Genomic DNA, 12,601 nt, shown 5'->3' with positions numbered 1-12,601 from the left:
CAGGACCAAGGGCATCCCCTCTCATTGATGCCAGATAAGGCCATCCTTTGCAACATATGCAGCTAGAGCCATGGCTCCTCTCTGAAAATCAGTCTGGTGGTTCCTCAGAAAACTGGACAGAGGATCCCACAATACCTCTCATGGGTATATATCCAGAAGATGTTCCAACTGGTAACAAGGACACATGCTCCACTATGTTCATAGCAGCCTTATTTATAATAGCCAGAAGTTGGAAAGAACCCAAATGTCCCTCAACAGAGGAAAGGATACAGAAAATGAGGCACTTTTACACAATGGAGTATTACTCAGCTATTACAAAGAATGAACTTATGAAAATCCTAGGCAAATGGATTGACCTGGAGGGCACCATCTTGAGTGAGGTAACCCAAGCACAAAAGAACTCACACAATATGTACTCACTGATAAGTGGATATTAGCCCAGAAACTTAGAACACCCATTATACAAGATACAATTGGCAAAACACATGAAACTCAAGAAGAACAAAGACCAAACTGTGGACACTTTGCTCCTTCTTAGAACTAGGAACAAAACACCCTTAGAAGGAGTTACACAGACAAGGTTTGGATCTTAGATGAAAGGATGGACCATCTAGAGACTGCCATACCTGTGGATCCATGCCATAATCAGCCTCCAAATGCTGACACCATTGCATACACTAGCAAGATTTTGCTGAAAGGACCCTCATGTAGCTGTCTCTTGTGAGACTATGCAGGGGCCCAACAAACACAGAAGTGAATGCTCACAATCAGTTATTAGATGGATCACAGGGCCCCCAATGGAGGAGCTAGATAAAGTACCCAAGGAGCTAAAGGGGGTCTGAAACCCTATAGGTGGAACAACAATGTTAACTAACCTGTACCCCCCTGTCCCCAGAAGTTGTATCTCTAGCTGCATCTGTATCAGAAACTGGCCAGGTCGGCCATCATTGGAAAGAGAGGCACATTGGTCTTGCAAACTTTATATGTCTCAGTACAAGGGAACACCAGGACCATGAAGTGGGAGTGTGTGGGGATGAGGGGAGTGGGAAGAAGGGTATGGGGGACTCTTGGGATACCATTGGAAATGTAAATGAAGAAAATTCCTAATTTAAAAAAAAAAGAAAAGTGGATTGAGGCAAAGTGAGTTGTGGAATTTGACTGAAGTATCTTGTAAAAGAACAGTTAAAGACACACATGGATTGAGACATTTTATTTATGATTTTGTTAATATAGGTGAGAATTTGTATTTTCTTTCACCAAGCCATATAAAATTCAAGTTATATAATCGGGAAATAAAGACAGGCACATTAGTTCAGATCAGGAAGACAGGCACATGCCTGCAGATCATGATAAATACCTGTGTATGCCTCTATACATAGGAAGACTGTGGACTCTTGAGCAAGAGGGCATAATCATTAGCATAATAATATCCCTTGCTAGATGCTTGGAATATATAAGAGCAGCCATGAAATAATCCTATTAGGGCACACATTTGTGCGTGTATCTGTATATCCACACAATCACACACACACATGCACACAGAACACATACAAACACACATACACGCACATACACATACATACACACACATCCCTTTCTAATGAATAGAATCTCATGAAGCACAAGTAGAGGTTGAGGTATTTATACTTGGTGATACAAGATGTTTTTTCCATCAATATTTTACTAAGAAGACAATTGGGAAACATTTAAACTAAACAGTGCAGGGAAATATATAAGGAAATGAGGACAGAGAATGCAATGAGAAAATTAATACACAGCACTGTTAATGAAATTATGTAATCTATGAGGATGCTATGTGAGGGGTACATTCTAGAACACATGTCAATAAAGAGATTTGTTGGTATAACAACAACAACAAAAAGTCCATGGATCTTTCTGGCTTTTGTACAAGTCAATATAGAAAGGATGTCTTTATTTCGAATAGAAACTAGTTCTATTAATTATTGTCTTAGGTAGGGTTTTACCTGCTGGGAAGAGACACCATGACCGAGGCAACTCTTATAAGAACAATATTTAATTGGGGCTGGCTTTCAGATTCAAATTAGTCCATTATGATTAAGGTGGGAGCATGGTGCCATCCAGGCAGGCATGGTGCAGGAGGAGCTGAGAGTTCTACAACTTCATCTTAATACTGCTAGCAGAATACTGGCTTCCAGGCAGCTAGGATGAGGGTCTTAAAGCCCAAACTCATAATGACAGACCTACTCCAACAAGGCCACACGTACTCCGCCACCTTCTAATAGTGACATTCCCTGGGCCAAGCATATACAAACCATTACAAGTATAGACTTGTGAAAATCTACGGACATTTTCACCCATATGTGAATACTAACCAAGTCATTGTCCCAATCATGTGGCTCACGGAGGTCAATAATGAAGAGGTTTTTTTAGGCAGTAGGTCAAAGTTAGGAATACAAAACAAATTATTCAGCCTGTCTACCATGAGATGGGAGGCATTAGAGCAGTGTTCTGGGCTGTGGCTTGTGCACCTCTTTAGTGTGCAGGACATGGAGAAGGCTAGCCACTTTTACTTTCAGGACTAGTGAGCCACTCAGTGGAAAGAGCCATTGGTCAACTACTCTCCTGTTGGCCAGAGATCTGGATTGGGAGATCTGGACCAAGTCTTACAACATTAGGATTGGGAAGGGACAAAAGGTAGCAAAGGCCAGAAAGCAGGTGTCATTGTGCTGGCTACATAGGCCAGGACTCTGCTCCGGGGGGAGGCAAGGTAATGGAAGGTGTCTCTTCCTACCCCAACCCCTTTAAGAGTCAGAAGGAGGCTGTGCAGAGGGAGTTAAGATAGAAAGAATTTGCAATGGGCATTGAGTGTTCAAAACTCTGCCAAAGTCTAATGCTCAGATGTGCTTTAATTTGGCAGAGTTTTGAAGGAGTTTTTATTAAGATATTTTTCAACAGGGTAGGAATGTAATGAGGTGATGGTCCTGAACAGCTATGGAGTTGGAGCATCCCAAGAGTCCCCCATACCCTTCTTCCCACTTCCCTCCTCCCCACACACTCCCACTTCTTGGCCCTGGTGTTCCCCTGTACTGAGGCATATAAAGTTTGCAAGACCAACGTGCCTCTCTTTCCAATGATGGCCGACCTGGCCACCTTCTGATACATATGCAGCTAGAGACACAAGTTCTGAGTGGGGGTACTGATTAGTTAATATTGTTGTTCCACCTATAGGGTCCCAGTCTGGAACATATATCAAGATAAATCTGGCATGGAGGTACATGAACACTTTCCTGTACTGAACACAGAATGGTGGAGGTAGAAGTATGATGCATGGTTAATTGGCCACCAAGTAAGCATTGTGTTCCTGGATTTCATCTCAGGACAAGGAAGTGGAGAGTCGCTGATGGCTTCTGTCTAGCTCCTTGAAAGGTTTTACATCCATGACTGGGAAGCATATTACAGGAACAGCATGAAATAGACTGCTGGCTTGTAACAAATTTGCTACAGATATGGTATGGGGCAAGCCTTATCAGAGAGACCTTTGTATCACTAGGAAATAAGTCTGCGTGACCTTACTATAGCCTTACCTTACAAGATCCATGGTCTCAACAGAAGCTCTTTGGAAGGTGGACAGAGAATGTGTTTGTTACCTGTAATAAGGGGCCTCAGAAGTATTGCTCAGCCTGGTCAGTGCCTATTTCACCTTACTCTGTCCATTCAGAGGAACCCAAGTTGTCCTATCACCATTCCTTTGAGCCTTGTCTAGGCACAAAAATGCCAGGGCACAGTGCAGGTGTCCCACTCCTCACTTATGCTCAATTTTCAGCTAATGAACTTTTTAAACAAATACAGTGTGGTCACTTGTTATTGATAGTCTTGACATCTTACTGAATTCACCAACTGCTTGACTACACGCAACTCTCTAAAAAGTCTGCGCCCTGCAACATATATCAAGATAAACCTGTCATGGAGGTGCATGAACACTTTCCTGTACTGAACATAGAAAGGTGGAGGTAGAAGTATGATATATGGTTAATTAGCCACCAAGTTCACATTGTGTTCCTGGATTTCATCTCAGGACAAGGAAGTGGAGAGTCTCTGATGGCTTCTGTCTAGCCCCTTGAAAGGTTCTCTGAGCTTTGGCCTCAGCACTTAATACTTCCTGCTGGGGCAGCAACACTAAAGGAAGCTAAGATTATCATGGGCACAGTACCATGCTAGCAGCAGTGGATATTACTCAGTTGTTCAGATGATGATACTCACTTCTATTTGTTCTTAATGTGGGCTGAGGGGAAAAGAGAACATGGTCCTTAGAATGGAAAGATCATTTTCACGTCTCCATCTTCCCAGAAAGAAAGACTGGAAGGGAGAGAATGGTAAGTTCTTTATAATAGACAAGAATTGGCTAGTGAGGCCTTGCATGTTGCGTGTGTTTCAGTGTTGTTTTCTGAAACATGGTCTCAAATACCCCATGTGGACCAGGTTAACCTTGAGCTCAGACAATTCTGCTTCCACGTTCATATATTTGGGCTTCCAAGTGGGGTCTCCAAGTACTATGAACACAGAACTGGTCATTGTGAGAGACCTAGATAATCAAATGCTAATGCATGTACTGCCCAGTATAGCAAGAGCCATTGTGTTCTATGTCTGCCCCCTATTTCAGATAGTTGCTGTCATAAGACAGCCAATCATCAACACAGAAAAACAACTTGACTCAGAGCAAAGTCATGGTGTCCACATCCTGTTGTGTTCTGTATGAGGCTTGTTAATCTTACAATGGTCCATAAACCAATCCATGGGACCCTCCAATTAAAGGTCAGTATGCAGTTATATCTAAAATGGCCTGATCAGAACAGACCACTGGATATTTCCCTAACTTTAAATGAACTAATTGTGTTTTTTCATTTGTTTTTGTTTGTTTGTTTGTTTTGGTTTTAGGGTTTTGGTTTTCGGTTTTTTTGTCTTTATAAGTTAACAAAGATAGATTTTTGAAGCTATGGCTCAACCCCCAAAACCTGAGCTATGGTTCTGATCAATCAACTTTAGGGTCTGCATTTAATGAATCATTGATGTTTGACTAGGATTGGGTTTTGTGTGGTTTGTGGATCCAAACATGAACCCAAATACAAGATGCTAGACCCTTGCTCTGTCAACTAACCTGTCTATAGTATTAGACTACACTTTCTACCTGCACATCTGCAACTCTGTTGAATATATTATTTATTACAAACAAAATCTCATGGTCTAGCACACAGAGGGCTATAAGCAATACTGATTGGTGAGTTTGGTGCAGTGAGAAAAACCCACACACAATCTGAGGGCCACTCATTGGTGGCTCCAATATTTCAGTTTCCTCTGCCAACAGATCTCTAGACTGTTGTCAGAAGCATAATGACTGAGTGATGACTGCATGATGACTGCATGTCTCCCTCCTAAGGGATCTTGGGGCAAATTTCAAATGCTAAGCACAAGGCTTCATGAGTGTGGCCCCTAACACACACCCACACTACACCCAGCCCTGCAGGTTCAGCCTGGATGAGATTTCATGCACCTGTACATGATGAGACAGGAGTAGATTTTGGCTGCATATTCGAACTGGTATGATTTCTCAGTAGGTTTTAATGGCTCCTACTGCTGATTGAGGAAAATTTAAGGTAGGATGAGATATTTCTGAGAAGGGTTTGGAAAGGAAACACTCAGTTAGATACATAGGAATTACTTAGGTGTTGCCAATCAAGCCTAGAGCAAACCCTGGCTTTGGAAGGAGGATGTGCTCAATGGCTATGCCCCAGGAAAGGGCAGCTCAGTTTCCTATCAGTACAGGGAAACATTAGCAGGGAACCAAAGGCTGTATGTAGTCCATGACATCAGCAGTCCCTTCTTGGACGTTCTATTGTCTCCTGGAGAGTTCTTAGCAACCTCCGTGATGTCACCAGTGTTGTAGTGACAACAAACCCACTGAGATTTCTCAGTCAGAGGCTGGACATTGCAGTGATGGCCTTGTTTGCCCGACTCTGCAGACTTTTTCAGAGAGTCAATGTGGATGGGAGAGAGACCAGAGAGGGGAGGAAGGATGCTGACCTTCCATCTGAGAGGAATGAAGGACGAAGGAGGTGGACTTGGCGAATGTGCAGTAAGTCCTGGGAAGTGGATGTTGAGCTTCCTGGTAGGGGTGGCCTGAGCTGGCCTTTCCAGTAATGTGGAACTGGAGACTCTGGGTAGCGAAAACATTTCCATGGTTATCACAATTCTTGAACATCAAGGAATTCAGAACAGTACTTTTCCATCCCCTAAGGAAGGAATTGACAAGGTCAAAGCTGTTATGCCATGAACTTCAAGTCTTTTTTTGCACTGGGTATTGTGGGTGTTACATGGGGACAGAATGAGACCATCAGGAGTGACAGCAGGTCTAAGCAATGCCAGTTTTAGGGAAGGAAATCCTACACTTCAGTCCATGGCTTCTTTTAGCTCCTGTAGTTATCTGACATTAGTGACAGGGAGAGAATGGTGCTCCAGACCAAGACCTCATGTTCTCAGAACTACTCTGACCTCCTGTTTGTGACAGTTCCTACCTTAACTTTCTTTATCACCAATTGTAGGGGGCAGGCATTTCTACACTGTAAACAACTATCAGTTGATAGACCCACAGGGGGATTCTATTCCTACTTCTGGGATGTTTTGTGTTTAGGGGCGGGTTGGGAAATTGATCAATGTGTTGACTATGTTCTGCCCCCTGCATGACTTTTTAAGCCAATTCCTTGGCGTAGAGTAACAGGTAGGATATTGGAGCATCTCCAAGATCTCAAATACTTTTGAATAGTGTATTTATCATCTGACTTGTGAAACCACAGGGCTCAGGGCTCTGAAGCCAAATTGTACCCTGGAGAAGACATCTCTCTGGTCCTCATAAGCATGTTTAAGGAGAATGAGGAAACATCTGCCTACTTACATCGCCTGATCTCTCTAGAGTGATGGTAGGACTGAGATCCACTGAGAAGAAATCTCATGCTGGCACCAGTCTCTTGGTGGTGTCACGAGGTTACAGGCATTTTTCCTTCTCTGTGGTCTGTCCACACTCTTTGCATTCTCACATCTAATATTCTGGTATTCATCTACGTACAGTGGCTCACAGACAGACAACATCCCCGGTACCTGTCAAAAGCAAAAAGCAGTTTGAGAAGGAAGAGAAGGAGCTGATCAAAAAGATCCAGCTCACTACCGAGGAGACAAATGAGCTGAGAGATCGCCTGATCTACGTGACCGAGGGATCCATGAACAAGAGGTATACATTGCTCCAAAACCTGTGGTGTCAGTCTGGGGTCTGCAATGCCTCCCTCATCTTATGCTTTTAAAGGTGTGGGTTTTAGGAAGCTATGCCACCAGAACATACCTGGGCCCCACTTCATGCCCCTAAATACTAATTAGAGGAGAGGCTGCACCTGAAGATTTGTCAGGAGTGAGAAGGGTAATAGACTCCTCTGCTCCCTCCACTTGAAAAGAGGAACTTGGAGTCTGAGTGAAGAACTCAGGGATAGAGGCAGTGATGATTTCCTATGGTTCATTTGGAAAGCCTGTGACAGCAGGTTTCTAGGTGATGGGAGTTTGTAGTTGTGTTTTTACTTGTCTCGCAGGTGACAGTGCTGGCACCTCCAGGTAGCAGCTGGAGGGGCCTGGTCCCCACATGGTTCTTCTCAGTGCTTGATTAGGTTGCCTGAAGTTCATGCCTGTCCCTCCTTGTCTGTGTGCCTTATAGTCTGAGGCAGTAATGTTGCATACATTATTCTACCTGTCATTGTGTTCCCTTTGTCTCTGTCTGTCTATCTGTCTGCCTGCCTCTCTCTGTCTCTATGTCTCTGTCTCTGTCTCTGTCTCTCTCTCTGTCTCTCTCTGTCTCTCTCTCTCTCTCTCTCTCTCTCTCTCTGTCTCTCTCTCTCTCCCCCATTCTCTCACTCTTTGTTTCTCCATCTTGTGTATAGGTCTAAGTCTGTGAGTCTATGTGCATGCACAGGTACAGAACTGTGAATATGTTTTGTATGTTTTTATTTCTCTCCACAATTTGGAATCTAGGGGTAGGTGTTTTGGCCTGAGGATTTACCTGCCTAACAGTTTCCAGGTGAGGTGGGTCCTGAGGTCTGGTAGTCCCCACTTTAAATAGCATTGCACTTTGACTATGTGGTCAGAAGTGTTCATACATTTGTATCTATTGAGCAGATTATATATCTGTGGAGATTTCTGGCCTCATCTCCAGAATTATGTGTAATATCTGTCTCTACATTATTAGGTATCCAGGATTTAGAATCCCTTTTATGAAAACAGGAGAAACACCATCACAGGTGTCTGGTGGGCAAAGACCCGTAGCCTAGGCTCCTGAGAACATAACTGTTTAGTCTGCCCTTCAGCCCTACTGAGTAAGGCAGAGAGCCAGGTCACCCTCCATCTGGATGCCTAGCTTCTGGTGTTCTGGGACTAGGATAGCCAGTTTCCCAAGGATAAGAAAATCCCAGCATTTAGAATGCAGAGTGTGGTTTCCATGGCTGCAGTAGTCCAGGACCCAGCCTGAGTTCATGTGTTACTAAAAGCCTAAGTTCATGGAGTTCTGTCTTCCTGGGGTCAGGCCCTACCACAGGCAAACTCGACATTATAAAGAACTGAAATTAAAGGAGAAGGAGATCATGACATTTCTACACGACTTAGAGATGAAGAACATGGAGGCCCGAGAGAACAATCAGGAGCTCAAGAAGGAGAAAAATTTCTATCGGTAAGTTCTTGTCAGGGAGGCCAACCCTTGTGAAATGGCCGTTTCTACTTTCCTTTGTTTCTGGTCTGGAGAGTCTGCAGGTCTCCTTCTACCCTTTCTGCTTTTCAGCCATCAGTTTGCCTTGGATCTTTTGGACTCAGTTTTCCTAGGCCTCTAAGAGACTCTTACCACTGCCAGTGTTCTCCAGGCATCCTCTGGAGCCTCTAGACAGACAAGTGATTCAGATCATGAGAAGGTTATTATGCTGTACTGGGCCTCTGGGGCTCAGGCAGGTTTTACAGAGCTAACTGAGGTGTAACACAACGATAGAGTGCCCTCCCTGTGGTTCTACTGACTTCCCTGATTCCATGTGCAGCCTACTAATTGGGATTGCCCCAATGCATTGGTTGTCATAGGTAGATGGAGATCTCTCTTTCTTTTGGAGAAACATGGACCCTTTTTGGTGTTTGGACTACAGCAAAAATTTCTTCTTCCTTGAAATGGCTCTTTGCTGTTTGTACAGCTGTCATGGATGTATTGAGGTGGATTGTATTAGGTCTTCATGGGAACCAGGGTACAGGTCAGGTTAATGGGACCTGTAAGTAGAAATGGGAGGAGGAGGCTGCAGGATCTTAACATGCAGAGTGTGTTTCCAGTAACCTGCACACCCGGATCCTGCTGGGGGAGAATCTTATAAAGAAGAAGTTGGCGATATTGCAGCAGGAGAGCAAGGAAATACATGCTGATTGGGCCATCATTCAACAACGTTTGGTGGAGTTGAACCTGAGTGGTAAAGACGAACAGGAGAAGACCAGCAACCTGGAAGCTCAAGAAAATCAGGTAGGGAAAAACAATTCAGTCAGGCTATGACTATCTGATACCATTGACACATTAGATCTATCTTTGCTTCCCCCCGCCAACTTTCTAGTCCATACTTGCAAGCAGCCACCCTCCTCATGGAATGTAGCTGTTCTTTGCTCTGTCTTCACACAAATATTCTGGGAAATTAGCCTCTTGTGAGACACTGAATTAGCCTCTTTTGAGACACTGTTACCACTGGCAAGTGTATTTTCAACTCTGCTTTAGTCTGCATTCCACTCAGGGTGACAGGTGAATAACATGTCACATTCTTGCATGCATGTCTTCAAGATAGGTGGAATGCTATGTGGAGGTTTAAGTGAGTCCTGGGTCCTTAGACAGGAGACAGGCAGAGGTCATATGACATTCTAGGTCAATTCACCTTGGAGGGATTAGAGCCAAGTACAAATGTCAAATGAGTGCTTCTCATTATCATTGATCTGGGTGGCATGTGGCCTTCTCCTTTCTTCCTGTAATCCACTGAGGTCTCTTCCTTTGCCATGTTCTTGTTTGGAGCTGATAGAAGCCTGAGTTGATCTTTTTCAGTCCATGTTTTGTGACTGTTTTTGAATACTTTGCCTGTCTGCAGTTTTCAAATCTGTAATTTCAGTTAAAATATTAATGTTGACTGTCAAGTAAAGTTGAGGAAGTGGGAGAATGCAGCCTGAGAGCGGCCATGCCCATCCCCACCATTCCTGTGTCTTAGTAACTGCCTTCCTCTCCCAGGTCTCAGAAGCTGCAAGAGAGCTGGGATTGGCCACAGCTGAAGAAGACAGCATCTTGCAGAATGAGTTGCCATGCCAGGAGGCTCCTGCTGAGCACCATCCCCAGCACCCATCATCTTCCTCGGATGAATCTTCCTCAGATGAATCTTCTTATAGCACATGTCCTGAGTGGGAATAGGCCCTAACGAGGAAGCCATGGCTGATTCAGGGCGTTGTTCCCTTTTCTCTTCAGACAACGACTCTTGGTAGAAAACTGAGGCAGCTGCACTGCTACCAAGTGTCCAAGAGGAGCAGCAGCCTGGAGGGCTGTGCTGCTAAAAGTGCAAAAAAATGCTGCTGAACAATAATTTTCCTTTAGAGTTTTGGTTGAATTTTTCATTTTTGTTCTTTGAGTTATTGTTATGTTATTTAGAAGTTATATGTTCTTGTTCTTGTATTTCATTGTTTGTTTTTGCCTTTATCTCTATATTAATTGAATTTTAAAACCTATTTCTTAAAAATTCTATTTCTTATGCAGAAAAATTGATTTGCAAGTAGTGACTCTTGAGACCATCTTCCTTATTCAGGTGTTCTATCCCCTGCTGTAGACCTAGAACTCACATCCAGAGATGGATCTTTGTAAGTTCCAGGCAGCCAGGGCTGTATAATAAAGTCATAGTCTAGCCACCTAGGGGTATACAAGGTGATGATCTTTTGTGTCGATAATTTTACTTACCCCATGGACACACACTTGATGATGTAATCACTGCCATACTGCATCCATGGTGTCATGAATTCTATTACTGCTAACATATAGCACTCTATAACACACATTCATTCATGATCCCGTGAACCAGATACTGATTAATATACAGCCATTGTTCTAGAGCAGCTGCGGATATAAAAACACTCAGAAAGGAATATAAAATAAATCAGGAAGGCCAGAGCCAGCTGCCTCAGTTTACTTGCAATAGAGCAACAGTGATTGAGGAGAACAATGGCTTCCCTTTGGTTCTGGCCTGAAAGGGTCAGAGCCGTTAACTGGGAGAAAGTTCAGGGGTTGTTCCTCCTGAAAGGGAGGGATGTCTAAACATGACTTTCTGTGAGCCAGAGTTTTTCCTTGTTCCTCGTCAAGAGTTAATATTTACCCTGAGAGGAAGATGTCCTTAGGTCTTCAGATAACAGTTTCTTCTTCTGAAATTCATTGTTGTTATGAGAAAATGACTCCAAAATTGATAATATTGTTTGCCAGATGCAACTAAGTAAAAATGTTATTTTTTGAGCAAAATTTGCAAAGTCATACCCCATGTTTTTAAGCTGTAGAAATCAGTAAAGCTTTGCTACTTGCCAGCAGAGCGGTAATCTATCTGTTTCTTTAAGGCATTCTCGAAGCTGGTCGTCATCAAATGTTAACCACATAGCAGATATAATGACCTTCCATGGCTTGCTGGGAAATAGCTTTTGATAGATGCTGCTGTCCTTGACCATAAACTTGCTGTGTTTTTGCTGTTGCTGATTAGACTTATGTTTAACATTTATGTGAATGGGTGTCTTTCCTACTGAATGTAATACAGTATGTGGCTCCTCCTGAGGGACGTTTCCCTCAGAGGACAGAAGAAGGAACCACAACCATTCCTGGAGATGGTTGTTAGGCACCATGTGGGTCTTCTAGAGAGTAGCAGATGCTCTAACCTGTGAGGCATCCCCACACCTCCTGAAGTTGACTTTTGTCCTTCCAGAGAATGTGCTGTTTAGATGGCCAGGATCAAGCCCAGTTGAGTGGAGAAATCTCAGGAGATGTGTAGGTACAGTGCCTGACCTGCTCATACTCATTGTCCTATGCTGCCAGGCATGTATGAAGGGCTCTGATGTTACCACTGGCAGTTCTGTGTTCAGAGCCTTTTATTTGGACAAAATGCGGTAGAGGGAAAGTTGTGGATTGAAGTTTGTGTGTTCTGCTCCCTCAAGAGTCCCTAAACACAGGTGCAGTCAGGTGAAATCTTATTTGGTCAGATAAGGCTAGAGGCTCTTATTGGACAATTGGGAAGAAATGCAGAGCTGAAATATTAGAGAGTGGAAGTGTGATGGAGAAGAGAGAGGGAACGGAGGACAAAGATAGAGGAATGGGAAGATGGTGCTAGACTACGGGACACTAGTGTCCAAAAATAACTGGGGATTTCATAAATGGGAAATAGAGTAATGTAGGTACATTTTCCTGATCTAAGTGTGCAGGTTTTATTTATATGTGTTGAGTTTTGTATTGCTTGCATGGACATTTTGTGCTTGTAGATTTCCCCTAATAAATTTGGCTGGCATATTACAA

The 12,601-nt window shown here is 43.4% G+C and overlaps 1 protein-coding gene and 1 long non-coding RNA gene across 3 annotated transcripts; one reads left to right on the top strand and one right to left on the bottom strand.

Moving 5' to 3' along the window:
* Positions 1-1,626: 1,626 nt before the first annotated feature.
* On the bottom strand, positions 1,627-7,114 carry Gm46905. The gene is made up of 2 exons (XR_001784828.2): positions 6,929-7,114; positions 1,627-6,269 (listed from the first exon to the last, which is right to left on the bottom strand). It is a non-coding gene; the product is annotated as a predicted gene, 46905 (long non-coding RNA).
* On the top strand, positions 5,919-12,601 carry 5031410I06Rik (RIKEN cDNA 5031410I06 gene). Of its 2 annotated transcripts, NM_207657.3 has the most exons (5): positions 5,951-6,112; positions 7,102-7,261; positions 8,594-8,737; positions 9,373-9,556; positions 10,301-12,597. In NM_207657.3, the coding sequence occupies exons 1-5, from the start codon at positions 5,974-5,976 to the stop codon at positions 10,475-10,477; spliced, it is 804 nt and encodes a 267-aa protein (NP_997540.2). In that variant the 5' UTR covers positions 5,951-5,973; the 3' UTR covers positions 10,478-12,597. The 2 variants fall into 2 exon arrangements, with proteins under 2 accessions (XP_030110476.1, NP_997540.2); XM_030254616.1 differs by having other exon boundaries at positions 5,919-6,112; positions 9,373-12,601.

This window comes from Mus musculus, chromosome 5 (assembly GCF_000001635.26).
Source record: "Mus musculus strain C57BL/6J chromosome 5, GRCm38.p6 C57BL/6J".
NCBI classification, from domain to species: domain Eukaryota; kingdom Metazoa; phylum Chordata; class Mammalia; order Rodentia; family Muridae; genus Mus; species Mus musculus.
The sequence above is the reverse complement of the archived record's forward strand: the minus strand, read 5'-3'. Positions and strand labels throughout refer to the sequence as shown.

Excerpts from the sequence above, each read along its gene's own strand:
- 5031410I06Rik (NM_207657.3), top strand. The coding sequence starts at position 5,974 with ATGGCCTTGTTTGCCCGACTCTGCAGACTTTTTCAGAGAGTCAATGTG. Across the intron at positions 7,262-8,593 it reads GAGGGATCCATGAACAAGAG|GCCCTACCACAGGCAAACTC; the intron begins GTATACATTGCT and ends TCCTGGGGTCAG. Across the intron at positions 9,557-10,300 it reads TGGAAGCTCAAGAAAATCAG|GTCTCAGAAGCTGCAAGAGA; the intron begins GTAGGGAAAAAC and ends TTCCTCTCCCAG.